At 34.8% G+C, this 18,297-nt stretch overlaps 2 protein-coding genes across 2 annotated transcripts; both read left to right on the top strand.

Moving 5' to 3' along the window:
* The first annotated feature begins 1,300 nt into the window (after positions 1 to 1,300).
* LOC122289608 (monocopper oxidase-like protein SKU5) lies at positions 1,301 to 5,749 on the top strand. Its single transcript, XM_043096760.1, has 9 exons — positions 1,301 to 1,796; positions 2,055 to 2,164; positions 2,253 to 2,523; positions 2,617 to 2,755; positions 3,302 to 3,668; positions 3,982 to 4,347; positions 4,453 to 4,531; positions 5,100 to 5,299; positions 5,382 to 5,749. Exons 1-9 carry the CDS (start codon positions 1,656 to 1,658, stop codon positions 5,482 to 5,484), a joined length of 1,776 nt encoding a protein of 591 aa, XP_042952694.1. The 5' UTR covers positions 1,301 to 1,655; the 3' UTR covers positions 5,485 to 5,749.
* Positions 5,750 to 10,635: 4,886 nt separating this feature from the next.
* On the top strand, positions 10,636 to 13,693 carry LOC122289609 (protein YABBY 4-like). The gene is made up of 7 exons (XM_043096761.1): positions 10,636 to 11,071; positions 11,232 to 11,390; positions 11,476 to 11,599; positions 12,453 to 12,501; positions 12,635 to 12,710; positions 12,845 to 12,919; positions 13,251 to 13,693. The coding sequence occupies exons 1-7, from the start codon at positions 10,979 to 10,981 to the stop codon at positions 13,323 to 13,325; spliced, it is 651 nt and encodes a 216-aa protein (XP_042952695.1). The 5' UTR covers positions 10,636 to 10,978; the 3' UTR covers positions 13,326 to 13,693.
* The last annotated feature ends 4,604 nt before the right edge of the window (positions 13,694 to 18,297 follow it).

Genomic DNA, 18,297 nt, shown 5'->3' with positions numbered 1-18,297 from the left:
AATAGTTTATTGAATTTCGGTAGTTTTAATATGAGCTGCTCATATCTTTTGCTAAATTTGCTTGAGGTCATAATATATTATTATTATTATTCAATTGGCTAACTTATCAGTTTGCTTCTCTTGTATACCAAGAAAGAAACCATTTCTTGGATAAGTCAGCTTGATGCTGACCGGAATCCAGGATTTTTAGGGCCTTCTTCTCATTCTTGATCATTTTTCATGTTTGATGAAGCATGATTTTCCTCGAACTTCCTTCTCACGTTTTCTCTTCCTCTCTCTTGTCTCTTTCATTAATGCATTGAGAAAAATGAGATGCTTCCAAATGTTGTAATTTCTATACCATTATCCTAATCTCAAGTGATGAAAGTTTTGGTCTTGGAGTATCACTCACATCATAGTTTAAGGTTCAATACTTCATAAATACAAATAATCTTTTGAGTCTATACTCTTAGTGAAAAGTTAATAATTTAATCAGTTCCATGTAATAAAACTTTCAACAATGCCGTATACAATATAGAAGTTTATTATGCAGAAATAGGTCTTAAAGACCATGTCTTGAGAGGTTCCCGACATATATATTAAAAAAAAAAAAAAAAAAAAAAGTATACCATTATCCCACACGGCTGTGTTATCATGTTCTTTTATCATACACTCCATTAAGGAGAAAGTTGTATAAACAGAATCCGAGGTGGCAATCCAGGTGGGTAATCAAAGGTATCTTCCACCTCATTACATTATCCGTAGGGTGCTGCTTTTCTGCCACGCCCAAAAAGTCTGTAAAAGTGGAAAAATTATATGGCATTGAGCAATCCCCCACCCCACCTCCCACCAAAGTTCCTCTCCCTCTACAAGCTACTGCTATTATTATTTCTATTTCGGCATCTCGAGGTTAATTACTTGAACAAGATACCATTATTTTTGAACAAATCCATTATTACACCACCAAAAAGTCAGAATCTGGTTGGGGTTTGGTGCTGGCTCTGTAATTTTAATCAGCCCCGCATCCATTTAAAAGGGTAGGGGTCCACGCGTGGACAATGGGGCTCGCGGCTCTGTTGGCGCTTTCACAGAGATCTGAACGTTGTATTTTGATTATTTTTTGGTCTTTTTCGCTGTGTCTGTTTTTTTTCATCATCAGAAGATATCATTCTTTTTGAAAAATCTTTAGACAGACAACGGTCGAATTAAAGCGTACATACGTTGGCGAAAGGCATGTGTGCTGGTGAGCGAGTGCATGTACTCTAATTGTGAACTGGATACTGGTTGTCACTCTCTCTCTCTCTCTCCTCTCTCTAAAAATTGGTGTCTGTATCTCTCTTGTGGTCTCGCACCGTATGAATTAGTAATTACAACCGGGGGACCGACAAAAGCTCGGAATCAATCTTAAAAAACCAAACTAAAGTGCTTTTCTTCTCCTAATTACTGACAGAATACGTTTTCAACTAGTAAAGGGGAGGCAATCCGCATACAGGACAAGAGTCAAATAGAGCCGTTTCTCTCTCTCTCTCTCTCTCTCTCTCAGAGTACTCCTCATACGCACACGCATCCTTCCTCTAGAGGCTCCGGTTCATTTTCTTTCTGATAATGTAAACATCACAGAAAAGCTAGACGAATATTGCCTCTAATCTCTAAGCCCGAATTCTAAAGTGCCAACAATGGCTTTGTGTAGCTTTTTCTCAGTGTTCCTCATCTACATTACTTTATTTGCGAGCTCGTGTTTTGCTGCGGATCCATTTGCGAACTTTGAGTTTGAAGTCTCTTACATCACTGCCTCTCCTCTTGGTGTGCCCCAGCAGGTCTGTTCTTCAAATCTCTTCCACTCTCGATTATCTACATTCTCTCACTGCTATCAGTTAAATCTTTTTCATGTGGGTCTGCTTAAAATTCGTTGGTGACAAATGGGTTGGCTTTAGATTTTGCAAAGTTCAACTTTTCAGCTCCAGATCTACGAAATGTGCTTGTATATTCATTTTCCGAGCTTAATGTTATGCTGTTTACTGCTTTCAGCTTGTAAGCTTTGAGCTTTGTGTTCATATATTCGAATTATCTTGTAGGTTATTGCTATTAATGGCAAGTTTCCTGGTCCTACTGTCAATGTGACTACTAACAACAATGTCGCTGTCAATGTCCGGAACAAATTGGACGAGAATCTCCTCATTACTTGGTAGGATTTGTTACTGTGACTTCTAATAGAGTTCGATACGAAAAATTGCAGATTTTAGTGACCGAGCGTTTGGAATGTGGGTTTACAGGTCCGGTATTCAACAGCGGCGTAGTTCGTGGCAAGATGGAGTTCTGGGCACGACTTGTCCTATTCCTCCAAAGTGGAATTGGACTTACCAATTTCAGGTTAAGGATCAGATTGGAAGCTTCTTCTATTTTCCATCTCTCAATTTCCAGAGAGCGTCCGGAGGGTATGGCGGAATTATTATCAATAACCGGGCCATAATTCCAATTCCTTTTGCAACCCCAGATGGGGATATAGTTATTTTTATCGGTGATTGGTACACCCGGAACCATACGGTTAGTGTTTATTGGATAATCCGTGTTTCCTTATTGGTGCCGCTTGAAATAAAATTGTGTTTTCAAGCTGGTACTTTTTTTTTTGGAATGTAGGCTTTGAGGAAGGCTCTTGATGCAGGGAAAGATCTTGGAATGCCAGATGGGGTTCTTATTAACGGGAAAGGTCCTTACAGATATAATGATACGCTTGTACCAGATGGCATTGATTATGAAACAATTGAGGTCCACCCAGGTGATTAGCAAAAAAAGATGTTTTTAGTTTTGCTACTTTTGTACTCAATGAAAAAGTTTTAATACATCGGTTGAAAATAGAACGTGGGATTTGATTGTTGCCCAAATGACTGATCCACAACATTGGACTTGTTTTTCAGCCTTTTAATTAGGAATTTAGGATTATGCCTTACCAGGGAGGTGCTTGGATCATGTTAATTATATGCAATGTAATAACTGGTTTTTGGCTTAATTGAAGATCACTATCAAATATATAGAGTTGTTCTTTAGCATTTATGGATCTTCTCTATTTATGTTATTCCAAATGTTGTCCTTTGGCGTCAACAAGAACTTGCAACAGAATTGTGCTTGAAGATGCATATTGATGCTTAAATATATTAGTGTAGTGGGTGGTCCTTCTTAATCTGAGATTAACTCAAAACTTGAAAGTGTTTTTTGGTTATTACCTCCCCCCCCCCCCCCCCCCCCAAAAAAAAAAAAAAATTTGTGGTACAGTGAGGTCAAATTTTCTGAACTACTAAAATGACAGCTTCATTATTTTGGACAGGGAGAACTTATCGCATTCGTGTACACAATGTTGGGGTTTCAACTAGTCTTAACTTCAGGATCCAGAACCATAATCTGCTTCTAGCTGAGACGGAGGGATCATATACAGTGCAACAAAACTATACTAGCTTAGATATTCATGTCGGACAATCTTATTCGTTTTTGGTGACCATGGATCAGAATGCAAGTACTGATTACTACATTGCAGCAAGTGCTAGGTTTGTGAACGAATCACTCTGGAAAAGAGTTACTGGTGTCGCCATCTTGCATTACACAAATTCCAAAGGAAAGGCAAAGGGTCCCCTCCCAGACCCACCAAGTGATGAATTTGACAAGACTTTCTCAATGAACCAAGCAAGATCCATCAGGTTTGTTAACATCATGATTCAATACCTAAGCACATTTTGCTTGTCACCTATGTCTTAATCACAGATTCTTTATTGACATGAATTATTGAGGTTTATGTTCAAAAAGAAAAACTGTAAAAAAAAAAAAAAAAAAAGTTCAACAGTCACTCTAAAGTACTTTTGAAGAGAAAAAAAATACAAGATAATTGAGGAAATTACTGATATTTATGAAAATATTTTGGGAATCTGTGAAAAATTGAGTACAGTGATGAGAGATCAGGAAAAACTCTCATTCAAAACTGATTTTTAAGGATTCTGTTCTAAAATTCTCCAGGTGGAATGTATCTGCTAGTGGTGCTCGCCCTAACCCACAGGGTTCTTTTAGATATGGCTCAATCAATGTGACTGAAATTTATGTGTTGAAAAACAAGCCACCGGTGACAATTAATGGGAAAAGACGGACAACACTAAGTGGAGTCTCATTTGTTAATCCCTCCACCCCAATCAGGCTTGCTGACTGGTTCAAAGTAAAGGGAGCATACAAGCTAGATTTTCCCTCTAGGCCACTTACAGGAGCATCACGGATGGAAACATCAGTTATTAATGGAACGTATAGAGGATTTATGGAAGTCATATTACAGAACAATGATACCAAGGTGCAGAGCTATCACATGAATGGATATGCATTTTTTGTTGTGGGGTATGGATCTGCATCTTTTGTTCTGATTCATTATGTTAACACTATAGATGGGTATTTTATCTTTCAACATGCTTTTGAACCTTCAGTTTAATTTATATATTGCAGGATGGATTATGGTGAGTGGACGGAGAATAGCAGGGGCACATATAACAAGTGGGATGGAATTGCCCGCTCCACAACACAGGTATATTCTTCGCACTATCATGCTCTTATTCTTATTTGGTTTATCTTAAAATTAAAACCTTTATGAGTTGATATTTCAGTTACTGTTTTCCTTTCGACTTCTAATCTTCAACAACTATAAATTGTCAGGTTATTGGAAAACATATTTGATTTAATATTTGTGTTTTCTCGTGCCTTTCTATCAAAATCATCCTTCAGGGTTTAATATTGGCCAATGGCCGTGGGTCAATCCGTACATGGCCATGGTGGGATCAGTGTAGGTTTCTAATGTCCTGTGTTTTGGCAGAGTTTTTCAAATTCTGGTGGATTATTGTTTTGGAGTTTATGGCTTTGAAGGGGTGGATTATACTCTCTCAACTCCAAAAGCCCTCCATATTGATTGATTCGACATTTGATAGGAAAATATGAATTTGGTACCACTAGATGAACACAAGTCATTATATTCGAGTAAACAGTTGAAAAAATCTCCTTTTAAAAACTTCTAAAATATGTATTACTTTGTGCATGCTCAAAATGATCCTATTATAGTTACTGATAGGCTTTGGATCTTGACCTCTCTCGTTGTCTAGGTTTATCCTGGAGCTTGGACGGCAATCTTGATATCCCTCGACAATGTTGGAGTCTGGAACATTAGAACAGAAAACCTTGACTCGTGGTATCTTGGCCAAGAAACGTATGTCAGGGTTGTCAATCCAGAGGCTACTAACAAAACCGAGTTACCCTTACCAGACAATGCCCTATATTGTGGCGCCCTTAGCAAATTGCAGAAGTATATCTTGGACTCATTTGTGCTAAATTCTCCATTTTCATCTGAGAAAAAAATGTGACTATTAGTTTCTTTTCTTTTGCAGGCCAGAAGATATCTCCTCAGCAATTTCAATCATGGCGAATAGATCAAAGCTGTTCTTAACCCTGCTGATGATCGTCTGTGCTGTAATTCCCATTTTCCACTAAGTATTTTCGTTTTGAGTCATCCCCTCTACGATGGTTTCTCTTAGTTGAGGTTTGTGGTCGAGTGCTTAGTTCTGTAAATTTAGTGTTGTTGATATGATACTTGGGTGATTTTTACTTTCATTTTTCTCTTTTTGCCATGTGCTAGATCATGTTGCCCAGTTTCCTTGTTTAGCTTGTTGAGAGACCTGTCATTCTTTTGATATCTACCATTTATTGTGTTCATGACAATTCATCAAGTTGCAATACACTTTTAACTTCCCATGTAGTTTTGGTCTGTCTTACGTCATAGTTTTGAGAAATTGCAGAATTTGTACCGCTGAAGACGAGGTGTAAAAACGTGTCTTCTGTATTTTTTTTGGGATTGCCTATGATTAAATGCACGAGTTGGAGGTGAATCTGATCACTCTCTTTGGATAGCAGGATGGATAAGCGATCCGTACATTTTTAAAATCCCACCTACGTTCTAATAGATCTCCAGTATATATCCAATGCACATTCATCATGCAAACCAACTTCTTTTTTCTCCCTAAAAAAGTAAATGGAAAATTCTATACACCATACTTAATATCCTACTTTCATTCCACCAAGTATGATGTGATATATTTATCACTATTGAAAAATCATTTATTACATATTTCTTTTTCATATAATGGTGATAAATAAGCTACATTTTACTTAATAAGATGAAAATAAGATTAGAGTGTGGTGTATAGCATTACTCATATATATATATATGTGATGAACATATATAGATTTTTATATCATTGAAAGTCCTGTTCTCAGTCATCTTCAGGAAAGCTTTAACGCCACCTTCTTTCTTAAAATCACATATATAAATGAAAGGAAGTAAAATAAAGATAGGATTTTGAACTCACGGATCACACATTTATGTGAAATTAGATTCTGCATCATTCAGATAGGATCATGCAAAGACAAGTAATGATTTGTGGTGGGAAGAAGTGGCCGGTGCCTTTGGCAAAACATTTTAAATCCCAAGGGAAAATGTTGGAAGAAGATTGACAAAAAAAATTGAAAGGATAAGATTGTAATCATCAATTTGGCTTGTTTCTCATTTCTGGCTTTCATGGATGCTGCTTGGACCTTTGTCATTTTTTTTTTAATATATATACATATATAAATATATATATTTTTAATCTTGTAAGCCCCCAAGTTTTATGATGTTACCACGGTATTCCTCCGTCATAAGTGATGGCTTATTAATAAAATTGGAACAGAGCCGTTATGTGGGTGACTACCGGCTCTTCGGTGAAAAAATATATATATATATATTTTTAAGTTTAAAATTTTAATTTTCTTAATTTATTTTAAGATAAATTGTTACGCGTTTATCGCGTTATTTTATACGATAAGTGTTTCATCTTATCTTATCTTATTTAATTCTTATAATTTTTTTAAATCTATATACAAAATATAATAAAAAATTCAACTTTTTTAAATTTTAAAATAATAATAATAATTTATTTAATTTTTAAATTTTATTTCACTTCCCTCCCTATCCCAACCTCAACTTAAAGCATTGACGGGTATGGCTTTGACTGGGGCAGACGAAACATGCAAGCGTGGCAAATGTGGTGGTACACTTGTCGCTGTACAGTAAGATTTTCAAAACTTTCTATTACAATGTGGGACCCATCCGTGAGGCTCAACCCTCGGGGAGACGCCGAAGTGGGGCCTAGACGTACCCTGTATGCCCACTTTCTCTGTCACTTTTAATCGTTACATGCAATTTGGCCCTTTTTAGCTCTTTCTTTCTTTGTATTTTCTTTCATTGATCAAGTTTTTCAATTCCTAGCTTGCTCGTGTGAAGCTGAAGAACTCGTGCAAGATTCCAACCAAAACCTGGAGTCGGTTAATTCATTTTAAATTCCTACATCTTTTTATGTCGTTTATGACTCAACACAACCAAAATCTAATGTCCAATGTCTAGACCGCCTTAACCTGCAGGCAAAAACCCTATCCATTTGTCACAATATGTAAAGCTAGCAAAACACTTATAATTGATTCGACATGTTGTCTCTCTAATAATTGTATACATTGTTTCCTACAAGGCCAAAGGTAAATAGTATAAGTGAGGCATGCATGAAAGAGTCTGAAAAAAGAAAGAAGAAACAGTCCGTCTACAGGTCCATTCAAGTCGTGTCCTCTGTTCTATCCCAGTCGAAGCAAAGTAATAGGGTCGGGAAACTGATTCAAAAAAGTAGAGCAACCCTGATCTGTTCCCTGTAATCCTGTGGGGCATGTACAAAGTTCTTTTGTGTTTCGAAAAGAACAAGAATTGAATCCCATATGTCAATGCAACATGAGGCATGCTAGATTGCGTCTGTAGCAAGTTAAGGCTAACCTAAAGGTCATGAAGACCACCACCGGCTTTCCTCAAAGCTGATACGATATTTTTCTCACAGAGGCAGATCTAGAGGCAAAGTCAAGCCACCGCGGTCAGGTCGAGAGGCCAAGGAAATATCAGACAAGAGAGCAACAATGTTCAATATCAACTTTATCGGTTTCTAAGCACCACACCACTATGAGAGAGAGAGAGAGAGAGAGAGAGAGAGAGAGAGAGAGAGAGAGAGAGAGAGAGAGAGAGAGAGAGAGAGAGAGAGAGAGAGAGAGAGAGAGAGAGAGAGAGCATGAAAGATCCTCATATCCCCCACAAACAGCAGAAAATAACTCCTAGCAGGCTTTTTGCAGTGATTACTTTTCCTCATTCGCACATTCAAACATGATCAGTACTCCATGTATATGGCATATGCATTGCATAAATGCATGATACATCCACATTGCCCACACCATGAATGAAAGTAATTTTGGAGGAATCATCAGTACTCATGAATAATTAAGTACTCAAAAATAGAACTCAATATTTACGCTGGACAAAGTTTTTCTTCCATTTCAGTTGTACGTACGTATACTCATCCGTCCACTTTGAAAAACGGATGGTCAAATCTCATTTACATAGCTAAGCAAGGGTGCTCTACCTTCTATGTTTAGACAGAAATAGTTAAGGAGCGGTGAATATTTGGAGGGGTGGCTGGTTAGCTTGAGATTAAAATAAGGAAGGTATGGTGTTGTATGGATGTGAAGGATATATATGATTAGAGCAGGGTACGTACGACATAATATTATTGAAGAACTAAAGGGATAGATGTCTTTGTAGTTCCCTGGCTGAGATAAATATGCAACTTCTATAAGTTTCTTCTTTCCTCAATTTCACACATTTAGTTTTTACATAGGAGTTACACATGACGATCCTTTCATTTTTTAGAGTGAATAAGTGAACAGTACCTTTTGGGCACTTTTTGGGAAGAGTCCATCCATAGATGAGCATGGATTGCGGTTGTTTTGATTTCTGGAACATTTAAAGTCAGCAATAAACTAAACAAAAATTATACTTACAGTTGTATAAAGTCAGTAGGTACTCCACAATCTTTTTTAAAAAATAAATAAATATAAAATTTATATAAAAATATTAATTTTTTAATAATATATTTCTCTCTTTTTTTAAAAAGATTACATAATATTTATAATTATACTTAACATTGCTCCATAAGAAATAATGGAAACCATCTTTTTATTCACGGGTCAGGATGTTTGTGAAACTTGTAACGAAACCCTAGATGTTTTGTGGATATGTAGGCACGGGATAGATCAAAAGATTCTAACCAAATTAGCTCACATAGGCCAAAAAGAAATAGTAATTATACGGGAAAGGACATATATAGTAGGTTTTTACTGACTATTCTACGTAGCTGTCTGTGTGTAAGACGAATGGCATAGAGAGGTCAAATCAGAAAAAGCACAAGTAATATAAAATATAAACAAAAATGAATAAGTACGGAATTATATGGGTATGATTATGCTATCATGTCATTGGGGGTTTCACGAACATGCAGTTGAAGGTAGCCTTGAAGGTGAAGAGCCCTAGGGAGGGGCTTATTGTCCGGGAGTTACTTGGAAGAGTCGTGAGATATTGGGTTCGGAAATTGGGGTAGCTAGTATTTGGTTTTATTTATAGTGATTTTTACATAGGTTTGGATTTTTTTTTCCTTATTTGTAACTTGTAAGTCCAAGTATTACGTTGTAATCAGTAGGGATGAAAACCGATTATTTGATTTCGGTTTTGGTCCGAAACCGAACTAATATCATTAAAAGAGAAGAAATCTCGACTGAAACCGGCTGTTTAAAAGGGAGAAAACTATTTACATTGGTCTCGGCGTCACTCTAGTCGGTTCTTTGGCATCTTCGGTGGCGACGGAGCCTATTTTTAAGCGATGACGCTGCACTACTGACTGAGTGAGAGATGACGTCGAGAGCTGAGAGGTGTGAGTTGCGACACTGCGATTTGAGAGAGAGAGAGAGAGAGAGAGAGAGAGAGAGAGAGAGAGAGAGGCCCTCCACCCTGCCATGACTGAGTGCGCCGTGAGAGTGAGAGTGAGAGTGAGAGAGAGAGAGAGAGAGAGAGAGAGAGAGGCGTCTAATAAACAAAAGAGAGAAGAAAATCAAGGAAGAAGAAGGAATTTAAACCCTAGAATGAAACGGCATTGTTTGGCTTAAGCCAAACGGTACCGTTTCATTAAGTTTTTTTTTTTTTTTTAAACTTCAGATATTAAACGGCGCCGTCGTTTAAGTAAGTTATAAATCAAAAATTATATACCTTATTAAGTCGGTCAATTCAGCGGTTTGAATCAGGGTCAAATCCCTGCCGAACCGACATTGGTCGGTTTTGAATAATATTTACCATCTGCCGACCGGTTCCTGACACGGCCGGTCGGTTCCTGTCGGAGGCGGCCAGTAGCATCGATTTCTATACACCCCTAGTAATCAGGTTATTTCTTTGTTATAAGCGAGCGTTTGTCAATAAAGTTTCATTACTATCCTCTTTTTTTAAAATAAAAATAAAAATTGAGTTATCTAGATTAGAAATGCTTTTGGAGCACACCAGAAAACAACGCCCTCTTAAATTCTGAAAACAACAGATGAGTTTGTAAAAGCTATGTCACTCCCATGCACACGTCCCTTTCTGGCTCCTCTCCCCCATATCTGCCGCTTCGCCTTGCTTATCTTCTCTCTCTCACACACACATTGGAACTCCAACCAAACGTTATTATCTTATATATTTAGCACCAGCGCGCATGTTAGGAGTCTTCAGACTATGATGGTGCATATGAACATGCATATATGCATCCATAAATGTATGACGAGCTCCACCATGATCATACATTTTAATGATCTATAAACAGCACAAATGAACAGTGGTGAGAGATCGTGCTCTCCGCTTCTTTGCCTTCTTTTATTTACTAGAAGTCTAGACAAAACAGGGCACGTCTCTCCTGAGCTTGCACCTTTCTTTCGCAACTCATAATCAAGAAAAAGCAGATCAGGGTTGTGCGCGCTGGTGGTTAAGCTGTCAATCCATCAATCAGTCAATCTGACCAATCATCATTCAAACTTCGAAGGAAAATAAGATATAAAAAAAATGTCCTCCTCTTCTACCCTGGCCCTGGACCACTTTCCTCCCTCGGAGCAGCTCTGTTATGTCCATTGCAATATTTGCGACACTGTCCTCGTGGTATCTCATATATATATATACACGTTTAATTTGACCCTTTGTTCTTTTTTCTCAATTAGATTTGTGTTTACCAAACATCCATTATAGGGTTTGTTTTCTTTTCTCTCAGGATAGAGTTTTAATGCATATATTGTGTGGATCTTAATTTGGTTTGGTTTAGGTCAGTGTTCCTTGCACCAGTTTGTTCAAGACTGTAACGGTAAGATGCGGTCACTGCACTAACCTCCTGCCAGTGAATATGCGAGGGTTGCTTCTGCCTTCGGCTAATCAATTTCATCTGGGCCCATCATCTCTTTTCTCTCATCCCCCTAGTGTTCTGGTATATGACGATGCCATGGTTTTTACCGGGGAAAAAACTTGCTTGCTATAGTTGCATTGGTGACTTTGATTGATGATTTTTGCAGGAAGATCAGATACCAAATCCAACCCCAAACTTCTTGATCAACCAAAGCAATGCGAGTGACTTCACTATGCCCGCTAGGGGAGGAGTAGTTGACGAGCTTCCACGGCCCCCAACCATAAATAAACGTAAGTTTCATTACATATTTCCTTTTCTAGTCCTTCTTCGAGACCCACTTTTCAGTTTGAAGAAATTTTTGGGCCAAATTTTTTTTTTCCCTCCCTTGGTCCATATATATAAATATATATATCTCTCCTTTTTTTAATCTTTGGCAACATCAACATTTGATTTTTTATGCAGAATGAAAAGGGTACTAGGATATTGATTTGTTAGGATTGATTATCTATGGAGTCCATTTGCCTTTTCTGCCCACTTTTACAGTCTCAATGGCCTTCTGGACTGGTATTTAGCTGGATCGGTGGGAACTCTTATCGAACGTACCAAAACCCCCTTGTGCCTGCCAGTCCAGCTTTAAGCCACCATATTGGATGCTTTTTTTCGTAAATAAACTTCTGTTAATTTGTTGGTGGCTAGTTCTCTAATATAAACCATAAATGCTGCAATATTTGATAAATCTGTCGAGAAACTCAAACATTATTGTAGGAAAAGTGATGAACTTTTTATTCTCCCTTGCGTCCGGGATTATATTCAAGCTTGGCTATTCTAGCTGACAAGAATAAAACATGACCAGGATGGTTTTTCCAAGTCTTTGTTTGTTGAATAAGATTGAGGGTGTTCGCTCCTGGAAATATAGATGCATGGTAATATAAAATAGACCGCTTTCTCCCCCCTAGTCATAGAAAATTAGCTAGCTAGAACTTTCCTATGTGTGGAACCATATATGGATCACATATGCGTGTCTATATATATATATATAGAGAGAGTCTAGAGAGAGAAAGAATAAAAGGAATTCATTCAAAGTTGTCTCTCAAGCGATCATCTCAACGTATACGTATCTGGGTTTGTCTCTGATGTGTCCAGCTCCAGAGAAGAGACAGAGAGTTCCCTCCGCCTACAACCGCTTCATCAAGTAAGTAATGATGTCAAGCTTTCGCAAAGCCTATTTCTGTCTCTCTCGCCATTTTTATGCACATATTTATTCCGTTTGAAACTTACTAAATTGGAAGAAATGTGTGATCAATGGTTCATCGGTGAATCTGCAGGGACGAGATCCAACGCATCAAGTCAGTAAATCCCGGAATATCCCATAGAGAAGCCTTCAGTGCCGCTGCCAAGAATGTAATATATCACCCAGCAACATTTCTTTATTTTCTAGTTTACCATATTTGCTATGGTCTCAATTATTTTTTTCATTGTACGTTATCAACCTTGTGAGATCCTTTCATAAACCAGTTTTGAAATCTCTGTATCAGTGGGCCCACTTTCCACACATTCACTTTGGTCTCATGCCTGAGCAGGCTATGAAGAAGACAAACGTGCGCCAGCAGGTACGTAATTAGCCTAGTACACCTTCATCTGATACCATTGCATGTGCAGTAATGATTTATACAATTTTTAAATACACAAATTTTACTAAAAATGTAAATCCACTATAAAATAAATATATATATATATATAAACTATTCTTTTTTAATATAATCCATTTTTATATAAACTATTCTTTTTTAATATAATCCATTTTTTTATAAAGAGCCTACACGAAATTTATCTATTTAGAATTTGTAACTGGTTACAATAATCTTAAATATATATATATATATATATATATATGTATATCTCTCTCTCTCTCGTTGAGATCTGTGTTTTGGTTTCGAGTAGGAAGCAAATCAGGACGTACTTATTAAAGACCATGGGTTCTTCGCTTCAGCTAATGTGGGTGTTTCTCCTTATTAAAGAAATAAAGCTTCTGCACGCGAACGTTCATCATGAGCACTGGTTGTGGGAGATCGAACATCTTGAAGTTCAGATGTAGTAGTACTGTGTCAAATTGATCTATATATATATATTCGCTAATACATGATTACTTCATAACTGGCCTATGATCTGCAAGTACTTATAAAAGCTGTTAATGTTGGCACTTCTCTAGCTAGATAAGTAGTACTACTTAATTTAGATCTTCGTCAGTTTCTACTCGATCTCTTGGAAAACCTAATGGTGGAAGATCTAAGTCTTCTAGTTATGACATCTCTCACGAATATTGTCGTTTTGGCTGTTAATGATCAACTATAGTTTGCCTAATTATTGATATTTTAAACTCTTAATCTCTCGTGGTGTATCTTACCATGTACTGTTTATTTCGATTGTTGATTGATTCGTGAGTTAGAAATAGTACTACTGCATGCATGCATTGCCATGTAATTAATTAATGTTTTGGCGTAAGATCATGATTAATACTGCATGCATGCATGCGCCTTATTTGAAAATCAATTCCATGTTGAAGTCAAAGTTGTTGATGATCATAAATTAATATATCTTTAATTGAATCGTACGTATGAATCATCAAAACGACTATCTTGTGTGCATGTTATTTATAATTTTCTAATCATGTGCATGCAGGTTTCATGTTGATATTTTAAGTCCGTCCACTAGACCAAAATCTAAAACGTACTGAATGATTAATTAAAACATGATTGTCGAGTGGATTAAACTTCTACATATAATATTACACGTATAACTTATATGAAATTTGATGTCCAGAATTTCGATGCGAGCTTACGTACGTACAATATTGCTGCTTATAATATAAGATTGAATATGATAATTCAATCAATTACCAGCAAGCCATCGTCAAGGTTTGTCCCATGTTCCGGAAAATCGACAAGATCGTTCATATATATATATATATATGAGAAATAATATTTGTAGTCGTAATTGTACAAGAGGCGTGCAGTCGCTTTGAAAAAAAATGAATTAATATGGGACCCACATGAAAAAAAAAACTAACTTTTCAATCGTGGACCTCACTCTTTTTCAAAGTAATTGTGCGGCATTTACAATTTCACGACTGTATGTAGCAATATTGCTCTATATATATATAACATCGTTGGGATCCTATAAACCTACGACCTTAATTAAGATTTTGAGTTATTAATAATATATATTGTCCTAATAATTAATATATATGTATATTGAGCCTCCGCAGGAAGAATTGATCCCATGCACGAACCGTCACTACAACAAAAAATATTTTTTGAGATGAAAATTTTCGTCCCAAAATATATAGATTTCGTTCCGAAAGATTTTTTGGGACGAAAAAATTTCATTCCAAGGTTGTCCCAACATCACTGTCCCAGAAGATATATTGGGACGAAAATCATAATTTCGTCCCAAAATATATCTTTTGGAACGATTTTGAAATTGACCGTTCGATACCGTTCGAACGATGACCTTTTTTGTCACGGTTAAAATTCGTTCTAAAATGGAGTTCGAATGCTTCTCAGTTACCGTTCGAACGTTAATGTATCTTTTGAACGGTTATCAAGATACGTTCAAACGATCAATAAAATTACGTTCGAACGTTAAAAGAACAGATCGAACGGTAGAAGAGATCGAACGGTGCTGATCAATGTTCGAACGCTATGGTAATGACCTGCGTTTGAACCTTTTTTTGAGCATCTGGTATCGTTCGAACGGTTTGGTCATTAGTATTTGAACGATACATTATCGTTTGAACGGCCTACCCATTAATGTTCGAACGTGACACGGTCGTTCGAACGGATATTATTTTTATTAAAACCAATAATTATAAAAAAAAAAAAAAAACTAAATAGACATCCATAATATTTGAAAAACATAAATTAGGAACTGTTTAATTACTCACAAAAGTTTTATAATAAGTGCGAAGAAATAAATAACCATGATACTAGCATTGTTCATACATAATTAGATAATGTCATAAGCTAGACGTAAAAAACCATTAGTTGGTTGGAGGCCTGTACTGTTGCATAAGCTGTTGCATTTGGAGTTGCATATCTCTCCTGAACTCTGCTTGTTTTTCTTCATGTTGTTTGAGGTGCATTTCCATGTCTCCTTGTCTCGCCAATTGAGCCTCTAACTCTTGTTGTTTTGCAACCAATTCTTCAATATGACATGTATCAAACAAACAATGCAAGATATGTTAATTAAGTATTTATATTATTAAATAATTAGATAGTTGTTTTATATCTTTCAAAATATTTTATTAATTATAACTATTTTTATTTTAATTAACATTTTAGTTAATAATTATAACTATATGTATTGTAATTAACATTCTAGTTAATAATTATAACTATTTGTATTGTAATTAACATTCATTTTATTAATTATAATTCAAAATTTATATTTTAATTCAAATTCATTTGATTACTTTTAATAAGTATTTAAGTATTATTAAATCTAGATTATTTGTATTTTATTTAAAATTCATTTTATTAATTCAAAGATTAAGTATTTTTGTGTTATTAAAACAAAACTATTTGTATTAACCTATAGTTGAATAATTCAACTATTAAATATTTAAGTATTATTAAATCTTAGATGATTTGTAATTTAATTCATTCTCATTTGATTACTTTAATCTTTTAAGTATTTAAGTATTATTAAATGTAGATTATAAATAATTAATTTTTAATTCAATTCCTGCATTTAAAGTATTAATTATTTTAACACTGATCAACATAACGTTCAAACGGTGCTAGTCACCGTTCGATCTAAGGACATACGTTCAAACGGCACACGAATACCGTTCGAACGGATTAATTCCAGATTACAGTCGTCTTCAACCTCCGAAAACCTCAACATTTACAATCCAAATTACATCAAAAGACAGCAAACTGTATGAAGAACTCATTATAGCAAACGAAAACACTTATATAAAATCTAAAATGAGAATATATTTAAGGAGAATACCTTATTTAGAGAGATAAACCGGAAAATCCACTCGTACCCAATGCCCAAAACTTAAATACTCTTTACCAAACGGTAAAAACAACCTTTTAATCCGAAAATATAAGAGATTGATAAAAGTTAGTAATATTTGAGGGTTGGATTGAAGAATAATGGCGTTGGTTGGAAGAAAATGAGCGTGGGAGCGATTGGAAGTCGACTGGAACGAGTGCGAGATTTTGAGGTTCTGTCGTGTAAATGTAGAACATTGACGTTCGAACGGTTATTTAATGAACGTTCGAACGTCAAATAAATTAGCGGGAAAATTTTCCCCCTCTAATTAAACGTTCGAACGTGAAAATGACCGTTCGAACGTTTTCTTATACGTTTGAACGGTTATTTTTAACCGTTCAAACGTCAAATTAAAATGTTACTTATTGTATTTTTTTTACACTATACGTTTAAATATAATAACTTGTAAATATACTATAATTTAGAAACATAATAATATATCAGTTTAGAGACATAGTAATATAACTATATAATATATTACTATGTCTCTAAACTATAGTATATATGTTACTAAACACTATATAGTTTAGTAACATATATAGTATTAAATATCATATTACATCTAGTATTATAGTCAAGTACATATATTAACCTATTATATATAACATATATATGGTATCATAGTATAAGGTTATATGTATCACATGCATATATATATAGTATTTATTATATTATATTATTATTATAATATTATTTAATAATAGGATATTTACTATTATATATAGTGTCATCTATACTACTAGCAATTAGAGTGTATTATAATGATACAAAAACTAAAATTGAGTATATATAGTGTCATTTATAGTGCTAGAATAGAGAGTGTCATCTAATTAGCCTATAACTACAATATAATATAAAAAATATACTAAACAAGTCACGTAATACATATACTATTAAATATATATATATTAGTTAATATCACATATAATATATATGTTATATAAATACATTAACATACTTTCATGTATATAGTAGTCTATATTATATTAATTATACTATATAATATAACTTATACTATATACTATATAATATTCAATAGTATAATATATTTTAATTAAATATAATATAATATATACTATATATATAAAAAATTATAAATACAATATATAGTGTTTAATAATATATAAGCGCATTAAATATATTACATTTAATATATTTAACAGTTAAAATATATTATAATTGAATTAATTATTATATTTAATATAATTAATACTGAATATTGCATTTAAATAACATTTATTATCATGAAATTTGGATTAATTAGGGAAGGGCATTAATTTTCAGTTAATACGTTCGAACGGTATTAACTTACCGTTCGAACGGTACTATGTTCGAACACTTCAAATAACGTTTGAACGATAAATATGCATCATTCGAACGTTTATAATTCACCGTTCGAACGGTTTGTCAATTTCCCTCCAAAATAATTTTGTCTATCGCGTCAATATTACGTTCAAACGGTAACAATTAAACGTTTGAATGGTTAATCATTAACGGTCGAACGGTTAACTTATTTGGGACAAAAAATTTCATCCCTAAGAATAGCGTTCGAACGCGTTTGAACGGTCTGGCATTCTGCCGTTATTTTGGAACGAAATTCAAATTTCGTTCCAAAATCTCACTTTTTGGGACGATTTTCAATTTGTCCCAAAGCAATTTCGTCCCAAAAAATGATTTTTCTTGTAGTGATATAATCTAGTCAAGAATAAATCTACTATGCCATCCCAAGTGTACCGCTGCTCAAATTAATTTTTTTAAATTTTTTTACTGAATAATTAAGGAAGTAATTTTTAATATATTAGTATATTTTTTTATTTTTTAAAAATATTTTAATATATTAAAAAAATATAATAAAAAACAATAAAAAAAGTAAATTTGTGCTAAGCAGCACGTTCAGCGGTCATTGCTAAGCGACTGTCTAGCACTA

The sequence above is a fragment of the Carya illinoinensis genome, chromosome 12 (genome assembly GCF_018687715.1).
Source record: "Carya illinoinensis cultivar Pawnee chromosome 12, C.illinoinensisPawnee_v1, whole genome shotgun sequence".
NCBI lineage: Eukaryota > Viridiplantae > Streptophyta > Magnoliopsida > Fagales > Juglandaceae > Carya > Carya illinoinensis.
Note: the sequence above shows the minus strand (reverse complement) of the source record. Positions and strands in the feature narration are given on the sequence as shown.